General features: G+C 40.8%; 1 protein-coding gene across 1 annotated transcript in view; it reads right to left on the bottom strand.

Moving 5' to 3' along the window:
* The window catches only part of THBS4 (thrombospondin 4), a 48006-nt gene extending 24319 nt beyond the window's left edge, over positions 1 to 23687 (bottom strand). The window contains exons 1-2 of the mRNA XM_012766787.2: positions 23393 to 23687; positions 19098 to 19301 (exon numbers count right to left, since the gene is read on the bottom strand). Coding sequence (XP_012622241.1) covers positions 19098 to 19301; positions 23393 to 23480 — 292 coding nt within the window. The 5' untranslated portion in view covers positions 23481 to 23687. The remainder of the gene's footprint in view (positions 1 to 19097; positions 19302 to 23392) is intronic.
* Between the last annotated feature and the right edge of the window lie 1011 nt (positions 23688 to 24698).

Raw genomic sequence — 24698 nt, 5'->3', positions numbered from 1 at the left:
TCATTGCAACCCGATAAAATTGGAATAACTGTAAATGAGGAAAGTGAAGTTCAGGTAAGTGAAAGTACTTGCTCAGGGACATAGGAAATGACAGGACAAGACACTGAACCATAGTGTGGCGGATTCCATGACTAAAGGAATGCTAGGTATGCACACGTCTTTGTAAACACATACCAAATCAAGTGTGATCTGTCACATTGTCTCTCAGCAACCCATCCCTAAATGTAACAATGCTAAGTTAGGAAATAAAAGGTATCCATGGCTGCAAAAGAAGGACTAGGAAGGAGATTCACTATCTTATTTGCTGTTTGCTTTTTTGTTCCTATGTGGGTAGCTATCCATTCACATATCACATTCACTATTAGGTGAATAGTGAGCATATTCACATTAAGCTCACTAAATGAAAAATCACCCTGATTTTTGGCCTTGTTTTTTTTTTACTCCATTATTGTCCTGAACATAAGAGACCCTGAGCTAAAACCTGTTCCTGGAAGCTGACCCTGTGTGAGCCGAGACCCCTGGCAGAGGTTTGCTAGGAAGACCAAAGTGATTTACTTCCAAAGTCTCAGTGAGTCTACCCACCCTGCATCCAGGACCATCTACAGGCATCCCTCTCAAACCTAAATTCATCACCAGAAACAATCTTAGGAATAAGGTTGGAGGCTGACTGCAAATGCTGCTGGCTAAGTGAGGCAGTAAACACATCACCGCAGCTCCAAAGCTCTGAGTCAAAGTCTTCAGGTGCCCCAGGGTGGGAAAGCCTTAAATTACTGGAACTCTCTGGGAGGGCAATTTAGTCATGTGTATCAGAACCTTAAAGATGTACAGAATCTTTGGCCTATCAATGCCACTTCTACGAACTAAAACTGAGGAAATTAAAGAAAAAGCAGCACCAAGATGTTGGAAGAAGAATGTTCATTTTGGAAATATCACAATAAACATTTGACACAACAGATATGTCTAAAGGAGAAGGCTGGCTAGTTTGTGTATAATCATAAAATGGAACACTGAAATAGTTGCATATTAAAAACACAAAAAGACATTCCCAGTATTTTGTTAAGTGAAAAAAAAAAAAGGTCATAAGGCCATATATTAATAATTTCATTTGGCAAAAAAATGTGTATGTATACTATATGTACACATATATACACATACATATATAGAAAATTAGAAGAAACTATGTCAACATTAACATGCTGGGTGCTTGGATGATGTATATTTTTTCTCTTCTTGCTCATCTTCACTGTCTAATTTTTCCATAGGAAACACCATTACTTATATATATATATAAAGTAAAAAAAGAAATGTATTACACACATGTACCCAGACTGTGTTCCTGTCAATCTGTATGATTTGTGGCAAGTAACTTGGACCATTTTTCCTTAGGTACCTCTTCTGTAGAGTGTAAATGCCAACTTGGTGCTGCCCATGGGTTAGCTAGCCATGAATACCTGTTTATGTTGCAGTATTGCCAAAGAAAAGATCACTACCGTGAAACTTTAAGGATACTCCACAACTTTAAGCCTTTCTCCACATTAGACTTTCTAGGTTCATTTTCCCACCCCTTCTGAACTCTGACTAGATTTGATTTTCCACTTGATTATGGTCTGGAAGAGCCAGTTGGCGTCAGGTTCTGTGATGCAGAGAGACAGTGGGAGGAGTCAGACGGGAAACCTTCTCTTACGTCTGTGTGGTCACACCACTTGCTTCCGGAGAGAAGAGAACTGGCAAAGACTTGGCAAGACAGACCAGCTAGAAGGACTCTCTATAATTCCAGAACAATACTAAGTTTCCTGAAGTACTAAATAAATATAAATCAATAGTAAGACTTAAATAAATGTGGTATGAAGAGAAAGAAAATAATAGAATGGAAGAAAATAGACATGAATAGAAATTCTAAGGTATTTCTAATCTGGGACACATGGAATTTTTACCCTTTTACTTAATGTTAATTTTGAGAATTCACATGTACCCTATAAATATGTAAAATATTATGCATCATTAACATAGAAAAATGAAAAAATAAAACCAAATTTGAATGAAAAATTTTAAAAATTGTTGAGCATTTACAATAAGCAACTGCATGGCTGGGAACTGGTGACATATATAGTAACCAAAAGAGGGAGAAATTGAGCTCAAATATATGAACTTAATTTTTAAAAAACTTCTATTACTTTACTATTTAGAACAGTTTTATAAATACCTGGAGTTTTTACAGGCCAAGAAAAATACTACTTGGACCACCAAACTTGAATTAGGTCACACATACATTTACTCAATATCATCTTATTTTACTTATGGCCACCATTTCTGTTTCCTGTATTAACTATTTAAGAGGATACACATAGTGTCATAAAACAAGTACTTGTGACTTTTCCTCCCTAAATTAGTATTTCTGTGAAATCCAAAGGAAACATATTTTCATGAGCATATTGCCTGTTTCTAATAGGCCTTTGCATGGCAGGTGGGTCATGGTTTATTTTCATAACTGAATAGCTGAGTTCAATTTTATAAATAGTACCTAGTGGAGTACTTTATATACAGCAGGTGTGCATTAAGTGTTGTGACTATGAACTTTCAATGAATAAATAATTGCATTTAAAGCTTTTCCTATAGAAAACACAAAAGTCTAGCAGGGGTCCTCAAACTTTTTAAACAGGGGGCCAGTTCACTGTCCCTCAGACCATTGGAGGGCTGTTGAAGAGTGCGGGGCACATTCCACACATGTGCACTGTGGGCCCCGGGCCAGTCGGCTGCTAAGCAGGACAGGCAGCGGCAGCAAAAACAACCAGCGGGCCGGATGAATGTCCTCAGCGGGCCGCATGTGGCCCACGGGCTGTAGTTTGAGGACCGCCGTTAGAGAGTCGTAATTCAACATCTAATTCCAGGTAACAAAACCTACTATAGTGTTCATACTCTCATTTAAGGGGATTCTGTGCTTCTGCCTTGCTTTATGTTGCACTGCAACACCCAAATGACCATCCCTCATGCTCCTGGATCTTGTGACAATAGCAAGAGGAAAAAAAGGCAAAGAAGAATCATGGCAACTTTCATCTTCACGATGTCTGTTAGCAGAAAAATTATCAAGTGCCTTGACATCTGCCATTTTTCATACTCGATCCAGTAATTCTCATTTTTCTTATGGTTTCCAGTTTTCATTTTTCTTTTTTATTGCAAATGCTTTACCTCAATGCCTCCAACACTTTTATCTGCAGAGCAGTCAGACTACCCCAGGGGTACATGGGCCCCGTTCAGGAAACTCAGCATTTTCACATCAGTCATACCGAGTCCGGAACAGCGAAAAGCTCCAGCCCCAGGAGCCTGCAGCCTGCTGGGTGGGAACTTTTCCTGACCTTCTCCAGAGGCGGCACCATGGGAGAAGGGAGAGAACAGACATGATTCCCTTCCTCTCTCCAGTCTCCCTTTCCCAGTGCTCACCTCACCCTATCTTTGCCCGACACACACTCATAGCAAAGCCAGCCAGCCAGAGAGGAAAATACTATGGCGGGAATAGGACAGTCATTTTGCTCCGCCTGGAAGAAGTGAGAAGCCAGTCCCCTGAACCTGGAACTACCATACCTCCCAGCTCCACCACACCTCTGCCCAGTCACCACCCCCAGGAGCACCATACTCAGAAAAACAGTCCCTGGGTACAACCCTGTTTCTTCAGCTGCGGCACATTTGGTTCCCGTGCTCGGTGTTCACTCGCCACCAGCTGCACAAGTTTGCTTGGGGATTGCAGCCTGTTGTCTTGCAGGGCTAGAGCTGAGAACGCAGCACACGCCGGATGGAACTGAGGCTGGCGGTCAGCAGGTGGTCATCTTTCAAATGGCAGCTCAGCTCGGCTCTGCATCCTGGGCTTCTCTGTTGGATTCCTGACTCACCTTCCTACTTAAGGTCTCTTTCTGCACAGATTTTTTGAACTGACAGATTGAGCATCTTATAGGACTGTTCTGATCAAGTTATTGCCTTCTCAAAGTAAGCAAGCAAATAAAATCCTTCAATAACTCCCTTGTGGATTCTAAATACTATCTAAGCTCCTTATCCCAGGACTTGCCCTAATCTTCCCACTACCTTCATTACCCCCATGCTGCCAAGTCTATTTCTTACTAATTTTCCCATAAACCATAGCATCCAAGGGCACCAATACATCTGTTTATGGAATGAAAAAAAATAGAGTATTTGTGTTCACTCTGATTTTCATAACCACCATTATATCTTTTTTAAACTGTGGAGATACTTTCACAGTTGGTTTATTTATATTAATCTGTTCCCTCTAACTTAGCATCTTTGTGTACTTGACACTTTTGGTTCTGATTTTATGGCACTGTCCAAAAGCCACACATCCATGCCTGGGTACCAGCCTGACACAGGGGCCTCATAGCCCAGCCTGATTAAATATGATCTCAGTGACCGGCAGGAGGTGGAAAAGCAGACTCAAGCAATGAAGATTTGAAGTATTGCTAACTTGGGAAAGAATTTTCAAAAGGTGCTTTTTGAAAAGTGAACCTGGTAGTCAAAAATATTATGATATGCTGAATGTCAAAATAATGAAGGATAGGGCCAGTTTTAAGGAACTGGAAATGGTAATTTTTTGTGTGCTTGGGCAAAGGAGTCCAGAGTGGCCTGGCCTGCAGGCAGCAAATTCACAAAGGTAGCCCAGGGCTCTCTGCTTTGCTTGGCAAATGGCTTTGCTCTTTGGCACTTTTAAATATATGATGAAAGCCATCAATGTCAACCTTTCCTCTTCTTTTAAAATAATTGTACATTTAAAACTTGTCTTCTTGCCATTAATGGCTTTTGTGATGGATATTCTTGTTTGCCTTTGCTTACTTATCTTTATGCCCTACACACTAGGTCTTTGTAACTTAGTGCTTTGGAAATATACATAAAAGGTAAATCATCAGATTGCTTTTCCTGAAAGTATTCTAGGTGACTCGTACCTATGATAAATGCAGTCTGTTTCAAATTTTCTTATGGCCCTGTTTGAACAAATGTAAAGAGTACATACACGCATACACGGAACAAAGAAACTATCTAGTGAAAGAAAACATGGAAATTATATTAAACATCTGAAGAGGACTTTTATGTTTTGAGAAAATGAGATTCATCGTAGTATGCAACTATCTGCTAAATGACAAAGCTGCGAGTGTGCACAGAATCCCAAGGTCATGTTATAGGAGAGAGCTGCAAAGCAGTTTCTTAGGCGCCCATGGAACCTCTCTAGCCTTAGTGAAATCACTGAATATTGGCATTATAAGTCATCCAGCTTAATATCTCACTTCACAAATCCCTTCAATAAAAATGAAGCCTCAACCAGCACATTTCCAGTAACAAGGAACTCATTACTTTGCAGAGAAACCCATTTCACTTTTGGATGGCTCTTCAAGATTTTCCTAATACAGAACCAGTATCTGTTTCCTCTGATTTCCACCAATGGGTCCCAATTTTACTCTTCAGAGCTATATGAGTTTTAGTCTGCTCCTCATTCCAAATGAGTCTTCAAATGTTTTAAGGCAACTTACATATCTCTCATGTTTTCGTCTGGTTTCTTTGTATCTTCAGCTCCTTTAATTTTTTGACTTAAATGTGGTAAAAAAAAAAAAAAAAAAAAAAAGGGTCCAGATGGGTGCTGGTTGGGTGACTCTTCTTAAGGTAATCTCTGACTTGACAGTGTCCCTGTGAAATGTTTTCAGGACTAGACACCGTATCACAGATGTGGCCTGGACAATTAGGAGTACACTGGGATTATTAATTTCCTTAAGCAGGCCACATGTAATATTAATTAAACCTAAAATTTAAGGAGCTTTTAAAAAACAGTTGTATCACAGTATCTGTTCATTCATTCATTTAGCAAACCTTTTTCAAGCATCCACTGTGTGTCAGGCACTACGCTCAACAATGATTGGTTCTTAATGTTGTTGACTAGAACTCTTAGGATAGATCTCCCACATCCTGTACTTATGCAATTGGCTTTTCACTCCTTGATGATGAACCTAAATTTATTCTTGTTAAATTTCATCTGATTGCTTGTGGACCACTGTGTCATCTGGTGAGACCTTGTAAATATTGATGATGGCATCTAACAAGTTCAACTCATTTCCAGCTTTGTGCCAGTTGAAAACACAATAAAATACTCTGTCTTCACTGAAGTCACCGATATGTTGAACAGTTCAATGTCCAAGACAAAGCCTTGTCAAAAACCAGTAGATACTCTGCTATAAGGCAACTTACCACTCCCTAGCAGTACTACTACCTAGCTCATTCTTTTTCACATTATTCAGAAAGGTGTAATGAGTGACTTTGGAGGATTTCTGGAAGATGGCTGACTAGAGACATTGGTCACCAGATCGTCTCAGAAAGGAAAGTTTTAGATGAACAAAAACAGCTCAGGTGTAATTCTGAGCAAAAAGTTCCAGAACCTACCAGAGATTCCATGGGAAGAGGTTGCAGAGCAGAATAAGAAGGAACAAGATATCAGCAGAGTTTAATCCCCAAGAAACTTAGGGTCCCATGGAAAGGGTAGGTGGGGTTTTGTTTCTCCTTCCCTCACACCTCTGGTAGTCAGCAGGCTCCCGAACTCCTGGTGAGCTTTTCTGCTCTTATAAGACCAAAAGCTGCAGCCACCAGTGAACTTGGAGCTGCTTGAAAACAAAGCACCAGGCTGCCAGCCCTCTCAGGGTCACTTCCTATCACCACAGACATGAGCTGAGACAGCGTGTGCCATACTGCTTCTCCACCCATTGTGTGCCTTCGTCCTAGCCAGGGAGTGTCAGCCCTTCAGTTTTCATGTCAGTTGTTCCCACACAAACATTTTCCAACTCCAGCCCAGACCTGTGGTGGCCACAGGGGCTGGAGGGGGTCCCCAGGGGATCTGTGTGGTCCCAGAGGTTAGATATTCCAGGAGGGCTGCCTTCCAGGGAGAGGGACAAAGATGACCAGAGTGCTAGCTCTTCTGCATTAAGACTCTTTTCCTCCCCCTCCCCTTCCCTGCCCACTGCTGCCAAGAGGCATGGATGCCCCAAGGCATGATTTAGCCTGAGCTCTCAGAAGCAGATACTTCCCCTCTATTGGCATATCCACTACATCAAGGCTCCCACAGAGAATGGGGCTCACACCTTTCCTCTTAAAGATCTGCAGCAGACCAAGGAGTGCTCAGACTGTGAGCTCCCTGCCCGCTGGCCCACGCCAGTGCTGCTCGCCTGGCTGCTGCAGTAGAGGAGGGTATACCCCAAAGCAGAGGGACATTAAACACCTGCTTGAACACTCCATGAGAAATTCAGGACCAGCATGCTTCTTGAACTTAGGGGACCCAGAGACAAACCCACAGACCAGATCCCATACTCCCAGAACTCAATCATGTTCTTTGAGGGCATGGAGGGGAGATTTGTGAACTAAATTTTGGGAAGTGAGGGAGCTCACATGGACAGAACTGAAAAGAGAGTGCAGTGTGGGTATGAGCTGCAGTGGACTCATCGGGCACCCCCTCTCCCTGCAGGAAAGCCACACTTTCAGTCCAGGGCTGGATCCTGGACAGGGAAGCTCCCAGCCTATAGTGCCACTGCTGGTAAGCCCAGCTAGTCTGAGTTTCAGCTTGTGGCCAGACACTGGAAGGAGACTTTGGGATAGGAGAGGAGGGGGAAAGAGTGAAACCCACTCCTGACAGCCAAATTGTGAATCCCAGATGGGTCCACCTCCACAAGCAGACTTTCTGTCTTGGCAGGACATTTTAGTCCCTCCCTGGGGGATTTCCCCAGCAGCCTGGGAGCTGACCCTCAACCACTGCTGAGACAGCACTAGTGTCCACCTTTGTGGAGCTGGAAAGCAGGTTGGTCCAACCCAGCCTCACTCTTCTACCCACTTACGCTATGGTGGAGAATAAGGAGTCCCGTGGTAGCTCCAGAGACCCATCTATTGCCTGGGGCATTTGAGTGCTTCTCCTGATGGACTACAGCTGGTCACAGGTTACAGGTCCCAAAAACCAACAATGCAGCTGGCTTTTTCCTGCAGGTGCTACCTTCTAGCAGGAAGGACAATGTGTACAGCCCATTACAACATGTACTGAGTCAATCATACAGGCTGTAGCTGATTCTTACAAGCACCACCTACTGTTTCAGAGATTAAATTGAGTTGTCACATATAATTCATGCCATTAAGAAGACCACAGGGCTGGGGAAAGAGAAAGGATTTCAAAGACCTCCATCTTCCCTCATCAACAAGAGACAGGGAATCTGCCCACACACATAGTATACCACCACTACAGCCTATAACTAGCAACTGAGAAAACTACCACACTAAGAATATCTATAACTTAAGTATCCATCCAGCACCTAGATGCCCGTCAAGGTACCCACAAGCAAAGCTGAAGGTCCTTACCCAACATATGCTACAAACACACCATTAATACTGAGGGAGAAAAGCCCTATCTAAATAAAAGAAAATACCAAAATAAGAAACAGCTGCTCCAGATGACAAAGAATCAGAGCAAGAATTCTGGAAGTATGAAAATCAGAGCAAAAAGACACCTCCAAATGAGCACACCAACTCTTTAGCAATGGACCCCAACCAGAATGAAAACATTGAAATGCCAGATAAAGAAATTCAAATATGGATTGTAAAGAAGCTCAATGAAATCCAAGAGAATATGGAAAACCAACTCAGAGAAACTAGAAAAACAATTCAGGAAATGAATGAAAAATTTACTAAAGAGATAGAAATATTTTTAAAAAACAAAATAGAACATCTAGAAATGAAAAATGTATTTAAGGAAATGCAAAACACAGTGGGAAGCTTTAAGAATGGACTAGACTAAGCATAAGAAAGAATTTCAGAGCTTGAAGACAACTTTTTCAAATTAACCCAGTTAGTAAAAAAATAAAGAACAATGAATCAATAACAATGGACAAAGTCTACAAGAAATATAAGATTATGTAAAATGGCCAAATATAAAATTATAGGCATCCCTGAGGGTGAAGAAGAAAAAGCACAAGGGTTGGAAACCTATTTAGGGGAATAATTGAGGAAAACTTCCCTGGTCTTACTGGAGATTTAGACATCCAAATACAAGAAGCTCAGTGAACATCTGGGAGATTTATTGAAGAGAGGGAATCACCAAGACATACAGCTATCAGACTGGCTAAAGTTAACATGAAGGAGGAACACCTATGAGCTGGGAGCTGAAAACATCAAGTAACTTACAAAGGAAAACCCATCAGGCTAATTGCAGACTTCTCAACAGAGACAAGCCAGAAGGGATTGAGGCCCCATCTTCAGTTTTGTTAAACAGAACAACTGCCAGCCTAGAATTTTATATCCTGTGAAACTTTTCAAAAATGAAGGAGAAATAATTTTCCAGATAAGCAAACACTGAGGGAATCTGTCATGATCAGACCTGCCCTGTAAGAAATACTCAGAATGGAATTATACGCATATCAACACAATAGATACTCATCAGTGTAAAATCACCCAATAGCTAAAGTCCACAACTCATAAAACAAAAGCACAAGAGGGAAAACAAAGCAATAAGGTACTACCCAACATGATGAACAGAAGAGCATCCCACATATCGATCTATCACTCAATGTTAATGATCTGAATGTCCCACTCAAAAGACACCGGCTGGCTGAATGGATGAAAACACACAAACCAAGTATCTGCTGCCTCCAGGAAACACATCTAACCCACAAGGACACACACAGACTCAAGGTAAAGGGATGGAAAAACATATTCCACACAAATGGAAACTAAAAGAGAGCAGGTGCACCCATTATCATATCAGACAAAATTGACTTTAAATCAACAAGGGTAAAGAAAGACAAAGACGGTCATTATAAAATGGCATGGGTAGCAATTCAACAAGAAGACAAAACAATCAAATATATATGCACCTAACACAGGAGCTCCCAATTCATAAGGCAAATTCTATCAGATCTAAGCAAAGAGATAAATAGCATTGTAATTGCTGGGGACTTCAACATCGCACTGACAGCTAGACAGATCATCTAAGCAGAAAATAAAGAAAAACTGGACTTAATTGGAACTCTAGAACAAATGGAACTGATAGACATTCTACCCCCAAACTACTGAATATACATTCTTCTCAACAGTGCATGGGACATTCTCAAAGACTGATCATATCTTAGGCCATAAAACATGTCTCAACAAACTCGAAAAATCAAAACCATACCATGTATCTTCTCAGACTACAGTGGAATAAAACTGGAAATCAATTCCAAGAGAAATACTCAAATCTACAAAAAGTCATGAAAATTAAATAACTCATTGCTGAATGAATATTGGGTCAATAATGAAGCTAAGATGGAAATCAAAAGATTCTTTGAACAAAAGACATAGGGGACACAAGCTATCAAAATCTATGTGATTAAGCAAAGCAGTCCTAAAGAGAAAATTCATAGCCTTAAATGCCTACATCAAAAAGAAAAAACATCACAAATGAACAACCTAATGTCACATCTCAAGGAACTGGAAAAGGAAGAGCAAATCAAACCCAAAGCCAGCAGAAGAAAAGAAATAACAAAGGTCAGAGTAGAACTAAACAAAATGGAAAATAAAAAAAAAAATACAAAGCATCAATGAAATAAAAAGTTGGTTCTTTGGAAAGATAAACAAAATAGATAGACCTCTTGCTAGGTTAACCAGGGATAGAAGAGAAAGAACTCAAATAAGCTCAATCAGAAATGAAAAAGGAGATATTACAACTGATACCACAGAAATACAAAATATCATCCACGAATACTATGAAAATCTCTATACACATAAACTAGAAAATGTAGAGGAAATGGAAAAATTCCTGGAAACACACAACCTCCCAAGACTCTATCAGGAAGAAACAGAACTCCTGAACAGACCAATAATGAGCAGTAAGATGGACACAGTAATAAAAATCTCCCAACAACAACAACAAAAGCCCCAGACCAAATGGATTCACAGTCAAATTCTACTAGACCCACAAAGAAGAGCTAGTAATTATTCGATAACAATGAAGAGGGAATCCTCCCTAACTCATTTTATGAAGCCAGTATCACCTTGATACTAAAGCCAGGAAAGGACACAACAAAAAATAAAATTACAGAACAATAGCCCTTATGAATATACATGCAAAAATCCTCAACAAAACACTAGCAACCAAATTCAACAGCACATCAAGAAAATAATCCACTATAACAAAGTAAGTTTCATCCCAGGGATGCAGGCATGGTTCAAGATATGTAAATCAATAAATGTGATTCACCACATAAACAAAAGCTAAAACAAAATGATATGATCATCTCAATAGATTGAGAAAAAGCATTTGACAAAATCCAGCACCCTCTCATGATAAAAAAACCCTCAATAAACTAGGCATAGAAGGAATATATCTCAAAATTAATAAAGCCACATATGACAAACCCACAGCCAACATCATACTGACTGGGGAAAAGTTGAAAGCATTCCCATTAAGAACTGGAACAAGATAAGGGTGCCCAATGTCACCACTTCTATTCAACATAGTGCTGGAAGTCCTAGCCAGAGCAATCAGGCAAGAGAAAAAAATAAAGGATATCTAAATCTGGAAAGAGGAAGTCTAACTATTGGTTTTTGCTGATATGCTCTTGTACCTAGAAAATCCCAAAGACTCCACCAAAAGACTCCCAGAATTGAAAAATAAATTAAGCAAAGTCTCAGGTTATAAAATCAATGTACACAAATCAGTAGTATTTCTACATACTAATAATAGTCAAGCTTAGAGTTAAATCAAAGACTAAATACCATTCATAGATACAAAGAAAATAAAATACTTAGGAATATACTTAACCAAGGAGGTAAAAGATCTCTAACAAGGAGAACTATGAAACACTGATGAAAGAAATCACAGATGACACAAGCAAACAGAAAAATGTATCATGCTCATGGATTAGCAGAATCAACATTGTTAAAATGTCCATACTGCCCAAAGTGATTTACAGATTCAACATAATCCTCATCATATCAATGTCATATTTTAGAGATCTTGAAAAAAATAATGATATGCTTCATTTGGAACCAAAAAAGAGCCTGGATAGCTGAAGTAATCTTAAGCAGAAAGAACATTGGCAGGTGTCACATTACCAGACTTCAAACTATACTATTCAAGGCTATAGTAATCAAAACAGTGTTGTATTGGTATAAAAACAGAGATGTAGATCAATGGAACAGAACAGAGAACCCAAATATAAAACTGACAACCAACTGATCTTTGACAAAGCAGAACAATATACACTGGGGAAAAGAAGCCCTATTCAATAAATGGTGCTGGGAAAATTGGATAGCCACATGCAAAAGAATGAAACAGGACCCCTATCTCTCACCACTTACAAAAATTAATTCAAGAAGGATGAAAGACTTGAATGTAAGGCATGAAACCATAAAAATTCTAGAAGAAAATGTAGGAAAAACTCTTCTAGATATCAGCCTAGGCAAAGAACTTATGACTAAGACCTCAGAGGCAATTATAGCAATAACAAAAATAAATAAATGATAATTAAATTAAAAATCTTCTGCACAGCAAAGGAAATAATCAACAGAGAAAATAGACAACCTACAGAATGGGAGAAAATATTTGCAAACTATACATCTAATAAAGGGCTAATATCCAGAATCTACAAAGAACTCAAATCAGCAACAAAAACCCAAACAATCCCATTAAAAAGTGGGCAAAAGACATGAACAAAAACTTTTCAAAAGAAGATAAATGGCCAACAAACGTATGAAAAAATGCTTAACATCACTAATCAGCAGGGAAATACAAATTAAAACCACAATAAGATATCACCTTACCCCTGTCAGAATGGCTGTTATTAAAAAGTATAAAAACAATGATGCTGGCACAGATGCAAAGAGAAAGGAATCCTTATACACTTTTGGTGGGACTACAAATTAGTATAACCTCTATGGAAAACGGTATGGAGATTCCTTAAAGAATTAAAAGTAGACCTATCATTCAAGTCAGCAATCCCACTATTGGGTATCTACTCAAAGGAAAAGAAGTCATTTTATAAAAAAGACACTTGCACTCAAATGTTTATTGCAGTACCATTCACAATTGCAAAGATGTGGAATCAACCCAACATCAATTCATGAGTGGATTAACAAAATGTGGAGGACTATATACCATGGAGTACTACTCAGCCATAAGAATAAATGAATGTCTTTTGCAGCAATTTGAATGGAACTAGAGACCATTATCCTAAGTGAAATATCTCAAGAATGGAAAAAACAAATACCACATGTACTCTGTAATAATTTGAAACTAATTGATGGGTATGTGTGGGCACAGAGAGAAGTCAGTCATTGGGAATCAAGGAGGAGGGACGGGGAGAGGAAGGAAGGGGTAAAAACCTACCTAACAGGTATAATAAACAATAGGGTGATAGGCACATTTATAGCCCTGACTTAAGCATTATAGAAGCTATCCATGTAACAAAAAAAATCATTTGTGCCCCCTTAATATTTTGCAATTTATAAAATGAGTGACTTCATAAAATTCTTTTCTGAAGTCAAGATACGTTAGGCTCACAGCATCTTTTTTGATACATTAGCTTGGAAACTTTACTAGAAAAAAAGTTTGGCATGATTTATTCTTAGTAAACCCTTTTTGTCTTCAAAAAAATCCCAGATTTCTTTTCCAGGCAATCCCCAAATACACAAATAATCATATAACCCTCTAGAGGTCTGTCCTAAATTTCACTAGCCTGTGGTTTTTATAGTCCACCTATCCCTTCTTTATAAAAATGGAAACATTTGCCTGTCCCCAGTCCTTTAGGACCTTTTTGTTCTCTGTGATTTCTAAATGTTAACAACAGAGGCTCCACTAACACTTTTTTTCACTTAACACCCTAATATATAATTCACCTGGAGGTGGGTAATTAAACTCACTAAAGAGACTGGGTCTTAGTCTCAAAAAGACTCAGCTATCTCCTCATCTAGCTTAGGTTTTGTTTTCTTTTAACTATTCTTGACAATTTGAAGAATATTTCTCTTGATGAGTAAATGGAAACAAAAGAGCTGATTATTTATGACTGATCTCAGTCATCTGTTAATCTTGCATTACCTATTCTAGGCAGTGGGTTCATTCCTTCCTAATTCTGAACATAGCTGAAAACCTCCTTTTTATTATCTTATGTATAAATTACTAATTTTGACTCAATTAGGTTTCAGGTTTTCTATCCTAATTATTACAGTTTTGTGTCAAATTTTAAAATTCTTTTCATCTTATGCATATGATCACCTTAAAATTAAGCTCATTCAAGGGTATCTCATAGGAATATTGTGAAAGTTAAAAGGGAAAATGAGCATTGATCTTTTAACACAGTCTTCATACATTGTAAAGGCTCCATAAATATTATTATTAATGTTTGAGGCCCATCATTTTTCCTCACTCACTATTGCATCCACAATCTTAATTTTTAAGCTCTTGTGTCTCTGAAGCTATATTTCTGTTTAGCTTGCAAGCTTCAGAACCACCACTCTGAACTATTTGATATCTTCTATCCTTAGGCCAAAAGCAGTTTGACTGACTCTCTCTGGTCATTACAGCAAATTCTTGGGGTTCATTTCCACAGCACCAAGTTATTCTTCTATAACAATCAAATTAATACTAAAAGAAGTGATTATTCTTGTTTTCTTTTTCTGAAAGCTAAAACTGTCAACAAAGTGAGCCAAGAGTTAACCAAACCATCATTTTTGGAAGACAAGCTGCCTAAATAGTAGACATCTTTTTACCTATCTTATACTATTTAAGAACCTGAAATTTTTACTGAGCCTCATAGTATAAAGAAAATTATTACACCTTATATAATTCAGCGACTGCACTCAACCTGTGAGGTAGCTTTTATTATCCCCACTTCATAGACAAAAAACTAGGGCTAAGAGAGATTCAGAGATGTATTCTTGGTGACACCACTGGTAAGATTTTGGGTTGTGACTCAAACTTGGGATGCTAACTGGAAAAGCTGTCATTATGCCAGATTCTAAAAGAGCATCAATCATATCTTCTATCCAGCCAAGTGGTTTCTGTAGACTGCTTATTTCTATCAATATTATACCACCTATATTACTAATTATCTGACAGATCATTTCTATCAGAAGTACCACCTGTTTTCTCTTATATCCTCATCCAAAAGGTCTTCAACAATTCATTCATCCTTTTTTTAAAAAAAAGAAAAAAACACCACCTTTTTTTTGAGAACCTGTGTCATATATAGTGGAATCACAGAATTTTCACAATGGTGTATGTCTTCTTTAATGAACAAGTCTACCTTTCTCAGCCTCCATTTATTTTTTTCAATCTGTTCATGAGCCACTTCTATGTATATGGCACAATGCTAGGAGGTGCTGCAGTAAATACAAAAATAAGGGCTGTTCAGTCCCTGCACTCAGAAAGCTCACAACCAACTGGGGAGAAAACCTAGAAATAATTCAAGTTATAAGTTGAACTAAGATTAGTGTCTTCTTAAGAGGTACAAAGACACATAAGGAAAAATATCAAAAGTCATTCCAGATGGGTCTTGAATGTGTAGGATTTTGGTGTCTTCAGATGGTGTAGAACATCTACCACGGGGAGGAGAGGGCAGGAGCAAAGGATGGAGGAGGAGAGGCAGCATGAATGCACCTAGGGAATGGCACCAGCCCACCTGGCTGAAGCACAGTGTTCTTGGAGGCTAGAACAAGGGGTAAACTGGAAAGGCTGGTTGGGGTCATGCAGTCGTAGCCCTGAATGCCCAGCTGAGGCATGTGCTGCACCTTATTCAGTTTGGAATAGGAGCCACTGGAGGTCTCTGAGGTTAAGTGTAACTTTATCTAAACTGTGTTTTGTGAACAGTAATGGGGTGGCCTTGGGTAGGATGACTTGGAGAGGGTGACACTAGAAGCAGAGAGCTCAGTGGCAAACTCATTCTTTGCAGTCTGCATTAGCTACACTTCAGTTTGTTCCAGGAGCTCCTCTGGAGCTTAGACAACCAAATCCTGCTTTTTGATACTCTTGTGTAGTCACCTTCCTCTCTCTCCCAAACCATGGACTTTAATGGAGAGAAGGATGTGTTTTATTTCCTACTCAGGTGTTTTAAGTCAGAAGGGATACATTTGGATTTCTTCTGTTTCACTGTTTCCTATGCAATTCAACAGAAAAAATCAGCTGACCCCTGGTAAGTTGAATGATGATTGCAGCTTATTATCCAGGAAGATAATTCTCCCCACCTCCATAAATTATGTCAGGCCAGCATGCCTACACTATTGAATACCTCAATGGGGAGTCACACCACATGCCATGTCTTTTTCTTGGATCTGATGGACCCAATGACTTTTTTTTGTTTGTTTGTTTTGAGACATTTTCACTCTGTTGCCCAGCCTAGAGTGCAATAGTGCCATCATAGCTTACTGCAACCCCAAACTCCTGGGCTCAAGCAACTCCCTTGCCTCGGCTTCCCAAAGTAGCTGGGACTACAGGTACGCACCACCATGCCCAGCTAATTTTTCTATTTGTTGTAGAGATGGGGTATCGGCTCAGGCTGGTCTCCAACTCCTGGGCTCAAGTGATCCTCCTGCCTCAGCCTCCCTAAGTTGCTGGGATTATAGGCATGAGCCACTGTGCCTGGTGATTCCTCCCCACCACTCCCAATATTTTCTAAGAACTATGTATCTTCCTTAACAGGATGATGGAGGGTGGAGAGGTGTTCATCTTTCAACTCTTCCTCTCAACTCTTTCATCTTCTCCCCTAAAAATTTCAATCAGCTGGTATTTACAGCTGGGTCACATTACTGGCGATTCTTCAGAGGAAATACACTAACAACCCTCTTACCCTCCACTTACCTGCCCATATATCTAGTGTTACTTCTGCCCATCTAGAGTGAACTGAAAGAATCAGTGCAGGGGAAGTTGCTTCCTTGTGTTTCCCAGCAACACAGACTCTCCACAATGGGGTCACACATACTGGCCCATTTAGAAATAGAGCGTGAGATGCAGTGAGGGGGAAAAGCTAGGAGCAGAGTTTTTCACTCTATAGAGGACTTTCTAGCATTAAGCTGGATGAGCTAAAAGAAAAATCTTTCCAATGCCTCTGAAATAGACACTTTAGTGAGAAGCTGCTGCTCTATAGATGGACAGTGATTTTTACAGAACACAAACAAAGTAGCTGGGTTGTCAGAAGATGAGCAGTTCCTTCAACAGATATTAGGCAAAATGGGGTTGTTTGATACAAGGCAGAGAGGAGGCAAAATCACCTCTGATCAGGGCTAAAGATGGGGCACAGGGGGCAGGAAGGGTTGAACCATCTGCTGCCCATGTCCCCAGACTCGCTGCATTATCTGAAACCTCCCCACAGCCCCTGAGAGGCTGAGAGGCACAGAGAGAGAAAGCAGACTTGGAAGGGGGTGGGAGGAGGGAAGGAAGATGTTGGAATTTGACATAAAAGAAAGGTTCAAGTTCCATTCCTTTTTCCTTTTAACTCTGTAGTCTTATGAAAGCTAAGAATTAGGCACTTCTTTCAGCGTGTAATGACTGCAGATTTAAGCATTCAATCACAAGTAGAATTTAAGAGAGAGTCTGAAACACTAGGAAGTGTCTACTTTATAAAGCAAACTGAAATAAATATAAAACCTAGCCAGAAGGACCAGTCCTCCTATTTTATTAAATGCATGAGGCAGCACGAACACGCATCTGTCACATTCCTCAGTAAACAGGAACAGGTGTTGTCCCCACAGCACGGATGGAGGGGAAGGCAATGAAAAATAGTGACCATTTTCTTTGGGAGTCATTACTCAGTGCTAGTAACTCACTATGACAGCAAAACATATGACCACAGAGGGATCAGACAGGTCTGTGTAAATTGGCACAAACAGGTAGAAAAGAGAGCTGTTCGTTCTGTTCTACCGGTCAAGGTCTATTCTCTCAGGTGATCAAGGCCAGTCAGGTGTTTGCAGAGGTAGGAGTTAGGTCTGCTAAGCCCTGGACTTCCAAGGGAACAAAAGAAAGGTGGGGGAAGATGTTAGGAGCTAAAATTTCTCGTCCCCCCACCACCCGTACATACGTCCGAATCTCCACGGTGATGACATTTGGAGGTGGGGCCTTTGGGAGATAATTAAATTTAGATTAGGTCCTAAGAGCGGGGCCCTCATTATGGGAATAGTGCCTTTATACGAAGAGACGCAAGCAAGCTTGCCCCCTCTCCACCATGTGGAGACACAATGAAAAGATCATCTGCTAGCCAGGAAGTGGGCCCTCACCAGGAACTGAATTTGCTGGATATGGTTTATTTGTCCCCTCCCAAACTCATGTTGAAATGTGGTGGTCCCTGTGTGGTTGTGTTGGGACATGGGGCCTAGTGGGAGGGTCGATCTCTTATGAATGGCTGGGTGCTGTTCTCTCTGTAGTGAGCTCTTACTCTCAGAAGACCAAACTGGTTCTTGAGGGAATAGATTAGTTCCTGAGTGGGCAGTTGGAAAGCCAGGACACCCTTCAGGTTTTCCCTGCTTCCCACCTGTCCACTTCCCCTTTGACCTTCTCTGCCATGTCGTGGCACAGCATGAACATCCTCACCAGAAGCCAGGGTCATGTCCTTGAACTTCTCTGCCTATAGAACCTCGAGCTAAATAAACCTCTTTTCTTTATAAATGATCCAGTCTCAGGTATTCTTTTATAGAAATACAAAATGGACTAAGACACCCAGCACACCTTATTCTTAGACTTACCAGCTTCCAAAACTGCGAGAAATAAATGTCTATTTTGTTACAGCAGCCTGAGCTAAGACAATGACCTAATTGTCCTGGCTCCTGTCCCTTCCAGAACTGGCCTCAGAACAATGTGAGAATGGGACTATGTCAAAAGGCATCCTGGCTACAAACAATTCTTCCTTTTTTCTCCCAACATTGCCTCCTCTCCTCCCGCCCCTCCACCTCCCCATTTAGCTAAATGTACAGTAAGAAGAATTTGGGATTGAAAACTGAAATGAACACTGGGTGAGAATAAAATTATACAAAAGGAACCATCTTGAGGAAAGTAGCCCCCAAATCCTGGAATAAGAAAAGAGGATTTTTAAGAAGATGATTTCTACAGATTTTCTTACCTTTGTTTAAGCGTCCCATCACAGTAAATTCAAAATATTTGCTGTTGTCAGTTGAAGAGTAAAGGCCGAAGATGGTGGCTGAGCTTTTCGTCTGCAGCTTGAAGGTGGCGATCACAAAGAGATCATTCAGGGTGGGGTCCGTTAGGAACGGCTGCAGAACACCTGGGTTCAGCCTCTGACCAGAGGACAGGAGAAGGTCAAACACTGCGGAGAAGTGGAAGAGGGGGAGTCGGTGAAAGATTCAACTTTGGGGAAAACATGTTTGCTTCAGGGGTGGGACAATTTGACAATAAGTTTTGAAATAACAACTAATCTTGTAACCCCTTTGCCACATTGCCAAACTCACCAGTTCTTCCCTGTCCCTTTTATAGTGACTGGACATGTGAACCAGAAGAAATATAGCACAGTATTCATCAGTGAGTGTGGCCCTCGAGAGAAGACTCAATTTGTAAACACAGAATTGGATTTGGCTGAACAAGTGGCTCTGAAAATGCCCACTAGGAAAAACACTAACGGCTTAAAGTACAAGGGGGACTGGTGAAGCATCCAAGCCGTTGTTTCTCTCACATCCCCAAGAAGTGAATTTCTGTCACTGGGTCCCTTATGTACCTCCGGGACCAAAGCCAATTGTATTTTCCTGGTCAGTGACAAATGACAGGAATGCAGCAGAAATCACGGATGTGGTAGCAGATGTGCTGTCGGCAAAATGATTTGCTACCTTGTGAGACCCAAGTGTTCCCTTTGCGCCTTTATAATTCTCCAATATTTCTGTTACAAACATCCCGATGTGGAAACAAAACAAAACAAAATGATGTAGTTTCTATTTCTTGACTGTATCTTGACTGATTGAGTTGGTCTATAAAAATTAGAATTTATATTCGTATTTGTATAAGTTGCTTTTGATTAAGCAAACAGCATTTTCTCTCAGAAACCAATATTTAGAAAAGCTATGAGAGAGTATGTCCAGAGCCATTTAAAAGGCAAAGGACAAATTTGGACAATACTCCCTAGAAGTTATTTAGTATTTCTATTACTTTATGCAAATATTATTTGAACGATTCCATATCCTGTAGGAATTTCAGCACCTAGAGCTGTCTCTTGGATACAATAATCTGGTTATCAAAAGAGTAATATTAATAATTTATAAAAGCTCTTACAAATCAATAAAATAATAAGCATCCTAATAGAAAAATGGACAACAAACATGAAAAAGCAATTTACAGAAAAAGAATTACAAATGACCATTAAGTATATAAATAAATGTTCAGGTTTTTACCTAATGATGAAGGTATTGCTAACTTAAACAAGATATTATTTTCACCATCAAATTGGAAAACTATAGAAAACAATAATACCCAGCTGCTTGTGAGGGTTCAGGGAAATGGGCACTCTTACATACTACTAGGTAAGATTTAAACTAGTATAAACATCTTGAAGACAGCTTAAATAATAGTGTCAAAGGCCCTAAAACATGTATCCTCTTTGATCTAGCAATTCTATTTATAGTAATTTATCCTAAGGAAATAATGGTTAATGTAAATGATTTAGGTACAAGGATATTCACCACCAGTGGTAATTCTAGAATTTCTGTTTAGGAAAGAATTAGGTGAAAATCTAATTGGAAGAGAGGTAAACCTTAAAGCTCTGTTAGCATTTCACTTTGATATGACAACATAATCTGTCCTTCGCAAAGAAAGAAGGACTCTGCAGAGGTTAAGGGGATGGTTGAAGCCAACCCAAGCCATCCCGTGGCATTGCACTTGTTCAATAAATTATTATTTATAGTATCAAACACTGGAAACAAGGGTTCTATAGTATAGCCTTGGCTAAATACATTTGATCCTTCCAAAGAGCAGAATATTACCTATTTTTAAAATGTAGCTGAATATTTACAAGTGTGGGAAGATATTTATGCTATATCAAGCAAAAAAAGATTATAAAACTATATGTATAACATAATCCCATTTGAAATATATATTTGCACAGAAAAATATTTAAAATGAAAGACAATACAACATGTTAACATTAACAGAAGCTATCTCTGGGTTGTATAAGTTTTTAATTTCCTCTTTTATTCATATTTTATTTTTTCTTATCCAATTTCTATTTTTTCTATACTGAACAGGTATTGCTTCTTTAAGAAATGAACAAAATTGCTAAAACAGGCAAAAATCTACTCAAGAATGTCTACTCTTTTTCAAAGACAGTTTGTCTTCAAACGAGATCTATAATTTTTTTTTTCACATGTCCCTGAGGACCTTACATAATAATGAATTTAATACTAGAAGTGTTAGGAGACAGAACACCTATTCTGTTTCCTCTAGCACCCATATCCCCAAACCATGAAGACTGTCCCCTACTGCAGTTCAGACGGGAAATTGGATTTTTTAACTTCCAGAGAATTGGAAACTTTTCATTTCCAGCAATGAGGGCAAATGGAAAATGGCAATAAGTTTAAAAGTTCCTTTCAGGACATCTTCAGAAAAGAGACGTGTGCTTAAGGTATGGGAACTGCTTTCAAAACTAAACTCTTAGCACTCTTGATTCTTGCTTTGACTATGAACAGGACCATAATTTAACTCAAACTAAACTTGCTATATTTCAATCTATGGTTCGTCTGATCCATTTGCTTTTTTCCTCAAGAGGCTCAGATTAGTTAGTAATGAGTACAGAGAGTGTTTTGAAAAGGAAATGAGACACTACCATTTTCTATTAATGTTATTATGTTTTCATAAAAGTGCAAGGATCTAAGCACAACTCTCTAGTTTTAGAGGTGAAATTACTGCTACAAATGAGCCCAGCTACCTTGGTATGTGAATTGAATACATACTTATTTAAGACTAGCAATGCAGCTCAGAGGAAGAAGAGATAGCAAATTATCCTTTGAGCTGATAATTGCAGACTAGATAACTGAATAAAAGGATCAGAAACTTGACTTAATCAGATCATCTCCAGCAACTAAGTTAACCAGATAATTTAGGTTGTATAGCTTGAGTTCAAGTCTCCATAAAACGGCCAGTTCTAAGAGGAAGCAGAATCCATACCTCAGGGACACCATGAAGTGGTGTGTTCAAATGTCAAGAGTTTATATAGTACAACATACTACACCCATAAATTCAAACTGGCCAAATAACATCTGCAAACAAGAAAACTTTTGAATTGTGTTAAAAAGCTTCCTTTTTTACCTTCCAAGCAGCACAGGGCTCGATACAGATTACAGCATTTCAAATATTTCAAACTGAAAATTAGCAGTTACAGCGCCCTCTGAAACCACAATTCTGGCTGCCTGGTCCAGAATCAGAATGAGTTATCTGGCGAAATGCAGTTTCATGGGTGACTTGATTACGGTGGGAGGAGGGGATTCGAGAACACCCTCACAGGCATTCTTTGATCTGGTATCGTGAGGAATAACAACTTTTACTTCAAGTTGTGTGTCTTTTCCAGTTTTATTTCTTTAGTCAGTAATAAATCGACCAAATCACCGAGTTCAAGCCGATGAAGGTCACCACTGACCAGTCAGGGCCAGTTAGAGCCCTCAGGGTTTTTTCTTGCTTAAATCATTTCTTCCTTTTGGTCTTTACCAAAAAAAAAAAAAATTCTATTTAACCTTAAATGCTTTCTGCCCCATGGCTATTTTCACCCCATGCCACACTGGGGTTTGAGGTTTATCCAGGTATCTTTCCACATTATTTATTGAATTTTTATGGAAAAAGACCGATTTCTCAGCCCTTCCTATTTAGCTCAGGAATCCAGGGATCAAGCCAACTCCTGAAAAAGGCTTTGCTTTTGGGGGGCCCAAGCAAAGTCAGAGCAGAAAAGGGCGGTGGCAGGGCAAATAAGGAAATGCTGCGCCTTTCTCGGGGGTGTCGCCCTGGGTCTGGGGGAGTCGCCCCTGCCTGTGGAAGGACGTGGGGGCAAGGCCGAGCGGAGGCCCAGGGCGCAGGGGCCAGCACCGGTCATCCTACAGAACCTGATCTCACCCTACACCAGACACCACATGTTAGATAGAGGTCTAGGGTCGTGTGGCAAGTTCTGAAGTAAACCCTACGTCTTTGCACAGACAGATAACAAATTTGTACCCCCTAAACTTTCGTTAGAAGAATTGGTCTCTTCATTGGATAAGCCAATTTCAGAAAATTCTAGACTCTAGTCTCCGTTTCCAATCACAATATGCTTTGATTCGGCCCCAGAGCAACAGAGAGGCGCTGGGCAAGGTCCCAGGAGCGCAGGGCTGAGCGGCACGAGCCAAGCTGGACTCGGTGCCCGTCCCCCGCGCCCGGCCCGGGCCCACTTACCCTGCGGGGTGGCCTGGGCGCCGGCCCCCAGCCACGGCTGCAGGGCCAGGTGCAGCAGGAGGAAGGCGGCTCCGCGCGGGGCCAGCATGTTGCCTCTTCCTACTCCCTGCGGGGCTCGCGGGTGACGGCGGCGTTGGCCCTGCCTCGGCGTCCCCGGGCGGTGCGCTGTGCCTCGTGGGGGCTCTCCGCCGCGGCGCAGGTGGCGGGTGCGCGGCGCGCGGGCTGCCGTCGGGGGGGCGCTGGCGTCCCGGCTGCGCGCAGAGCAGGGGCAGCTGGCGGCTGGGCTGGGCGGCCGCGGCCCGGCGCTTTATGGTCCGCCCGGCCGGGGGCGGGGGTTGCGGGGGAGGACGGAGGCCGGGCGGCCCCCTTGGCGGGGATCCCCTGTCACCGGGAAGAGCGGGGGCCGCGGAGAGAAAGGCGCGGGTGTGGAGACGGGAAGGAGCCTGGACCGACGGACTAGGGCCCGCGGTGGGCGCAGACACGGCCCGGTGCGCGCGAGGGTTGAGGAGGGTGGGAAGCGCGAGGATGGGCAGTAGAGGCCGGGGGGAAGGAGGGCTGTTCAGAGGCACGCAGGAGGACAGGGAGGGATGGGGAGCAGGGGGCGAGAGGGAGGAAGAAAGCGACGCTGACCCGTTAGCTTTGGGAACCTTCAGCCCCCTACCCCTCATACTCTTTCTGTTTTCCAAAAAGAAGAACATCATTTGGCTTTTAACGCCCAGCTTGGGTTCCCTTCCGAAAGCATCCCGAAGGCTCTCCAGGAAAGTTCTGCCTCCTAAAGTGGTCCAGAGAGCAATTAGTTTCTTTTATTTCTTCAAGCTTTTCTTGAATACTTGAGATGTTGAATATATTTTTTTTTCCTGTCGAGTTTTAATACATGAACAGTGAACGTTGGAAAGTTTTTGTTTTTAATGGAAATAAAACACATCTCAAGGAATCCACCCAAACAGCCATTTGTAGGTTGGTGGATCTGTGCTTTACGGGGAATTTATTTGCAGTCCTGTTTCCAAACACCCTGCTTGCCCACCTCTATTCTGCTCCTCCAAAAGATTCTGTGAGGTAGTTTAGAGGCATATATGGGGGTAGGACTTGCAAGAGATGGCAGGAACTGAAGTAAGTAGTCTTCCTCCTGAAGATGATATAGACTAACTAGAGGAAGAAATATTTGATAAATAACAGTGGCAAAACTTCCCCTCTGTAACAATCTCACCTCATGGAGAAATCCAGCAACGTATTGCTGTCCCTATCTCTTATGCCCTAAAAAATTCCATTTCAAAGTTTAAGAAGCTATCTGCCACAAACTGAGAGA

This window comes from Microcebus murinus, chromosome 11, assembly GCF_040939455.1.
Source record: "Microcebus murinus isolate Inina chromosome 11, M.murinus_Inina_mat1.0, whole genome shotgun sequence".
In the NCBI taxonomy this organism is placed as follows: Eukaryota; Metazoa; Chordata; class Mammalia; order Primates; family Cheirogaleidae; genus Microcebus; species Microcebus murinus.
Note: the sequence above shows the minus strand (reverse complement) of the source record. Positions and strands in the feature narration are given on the sequence as shown.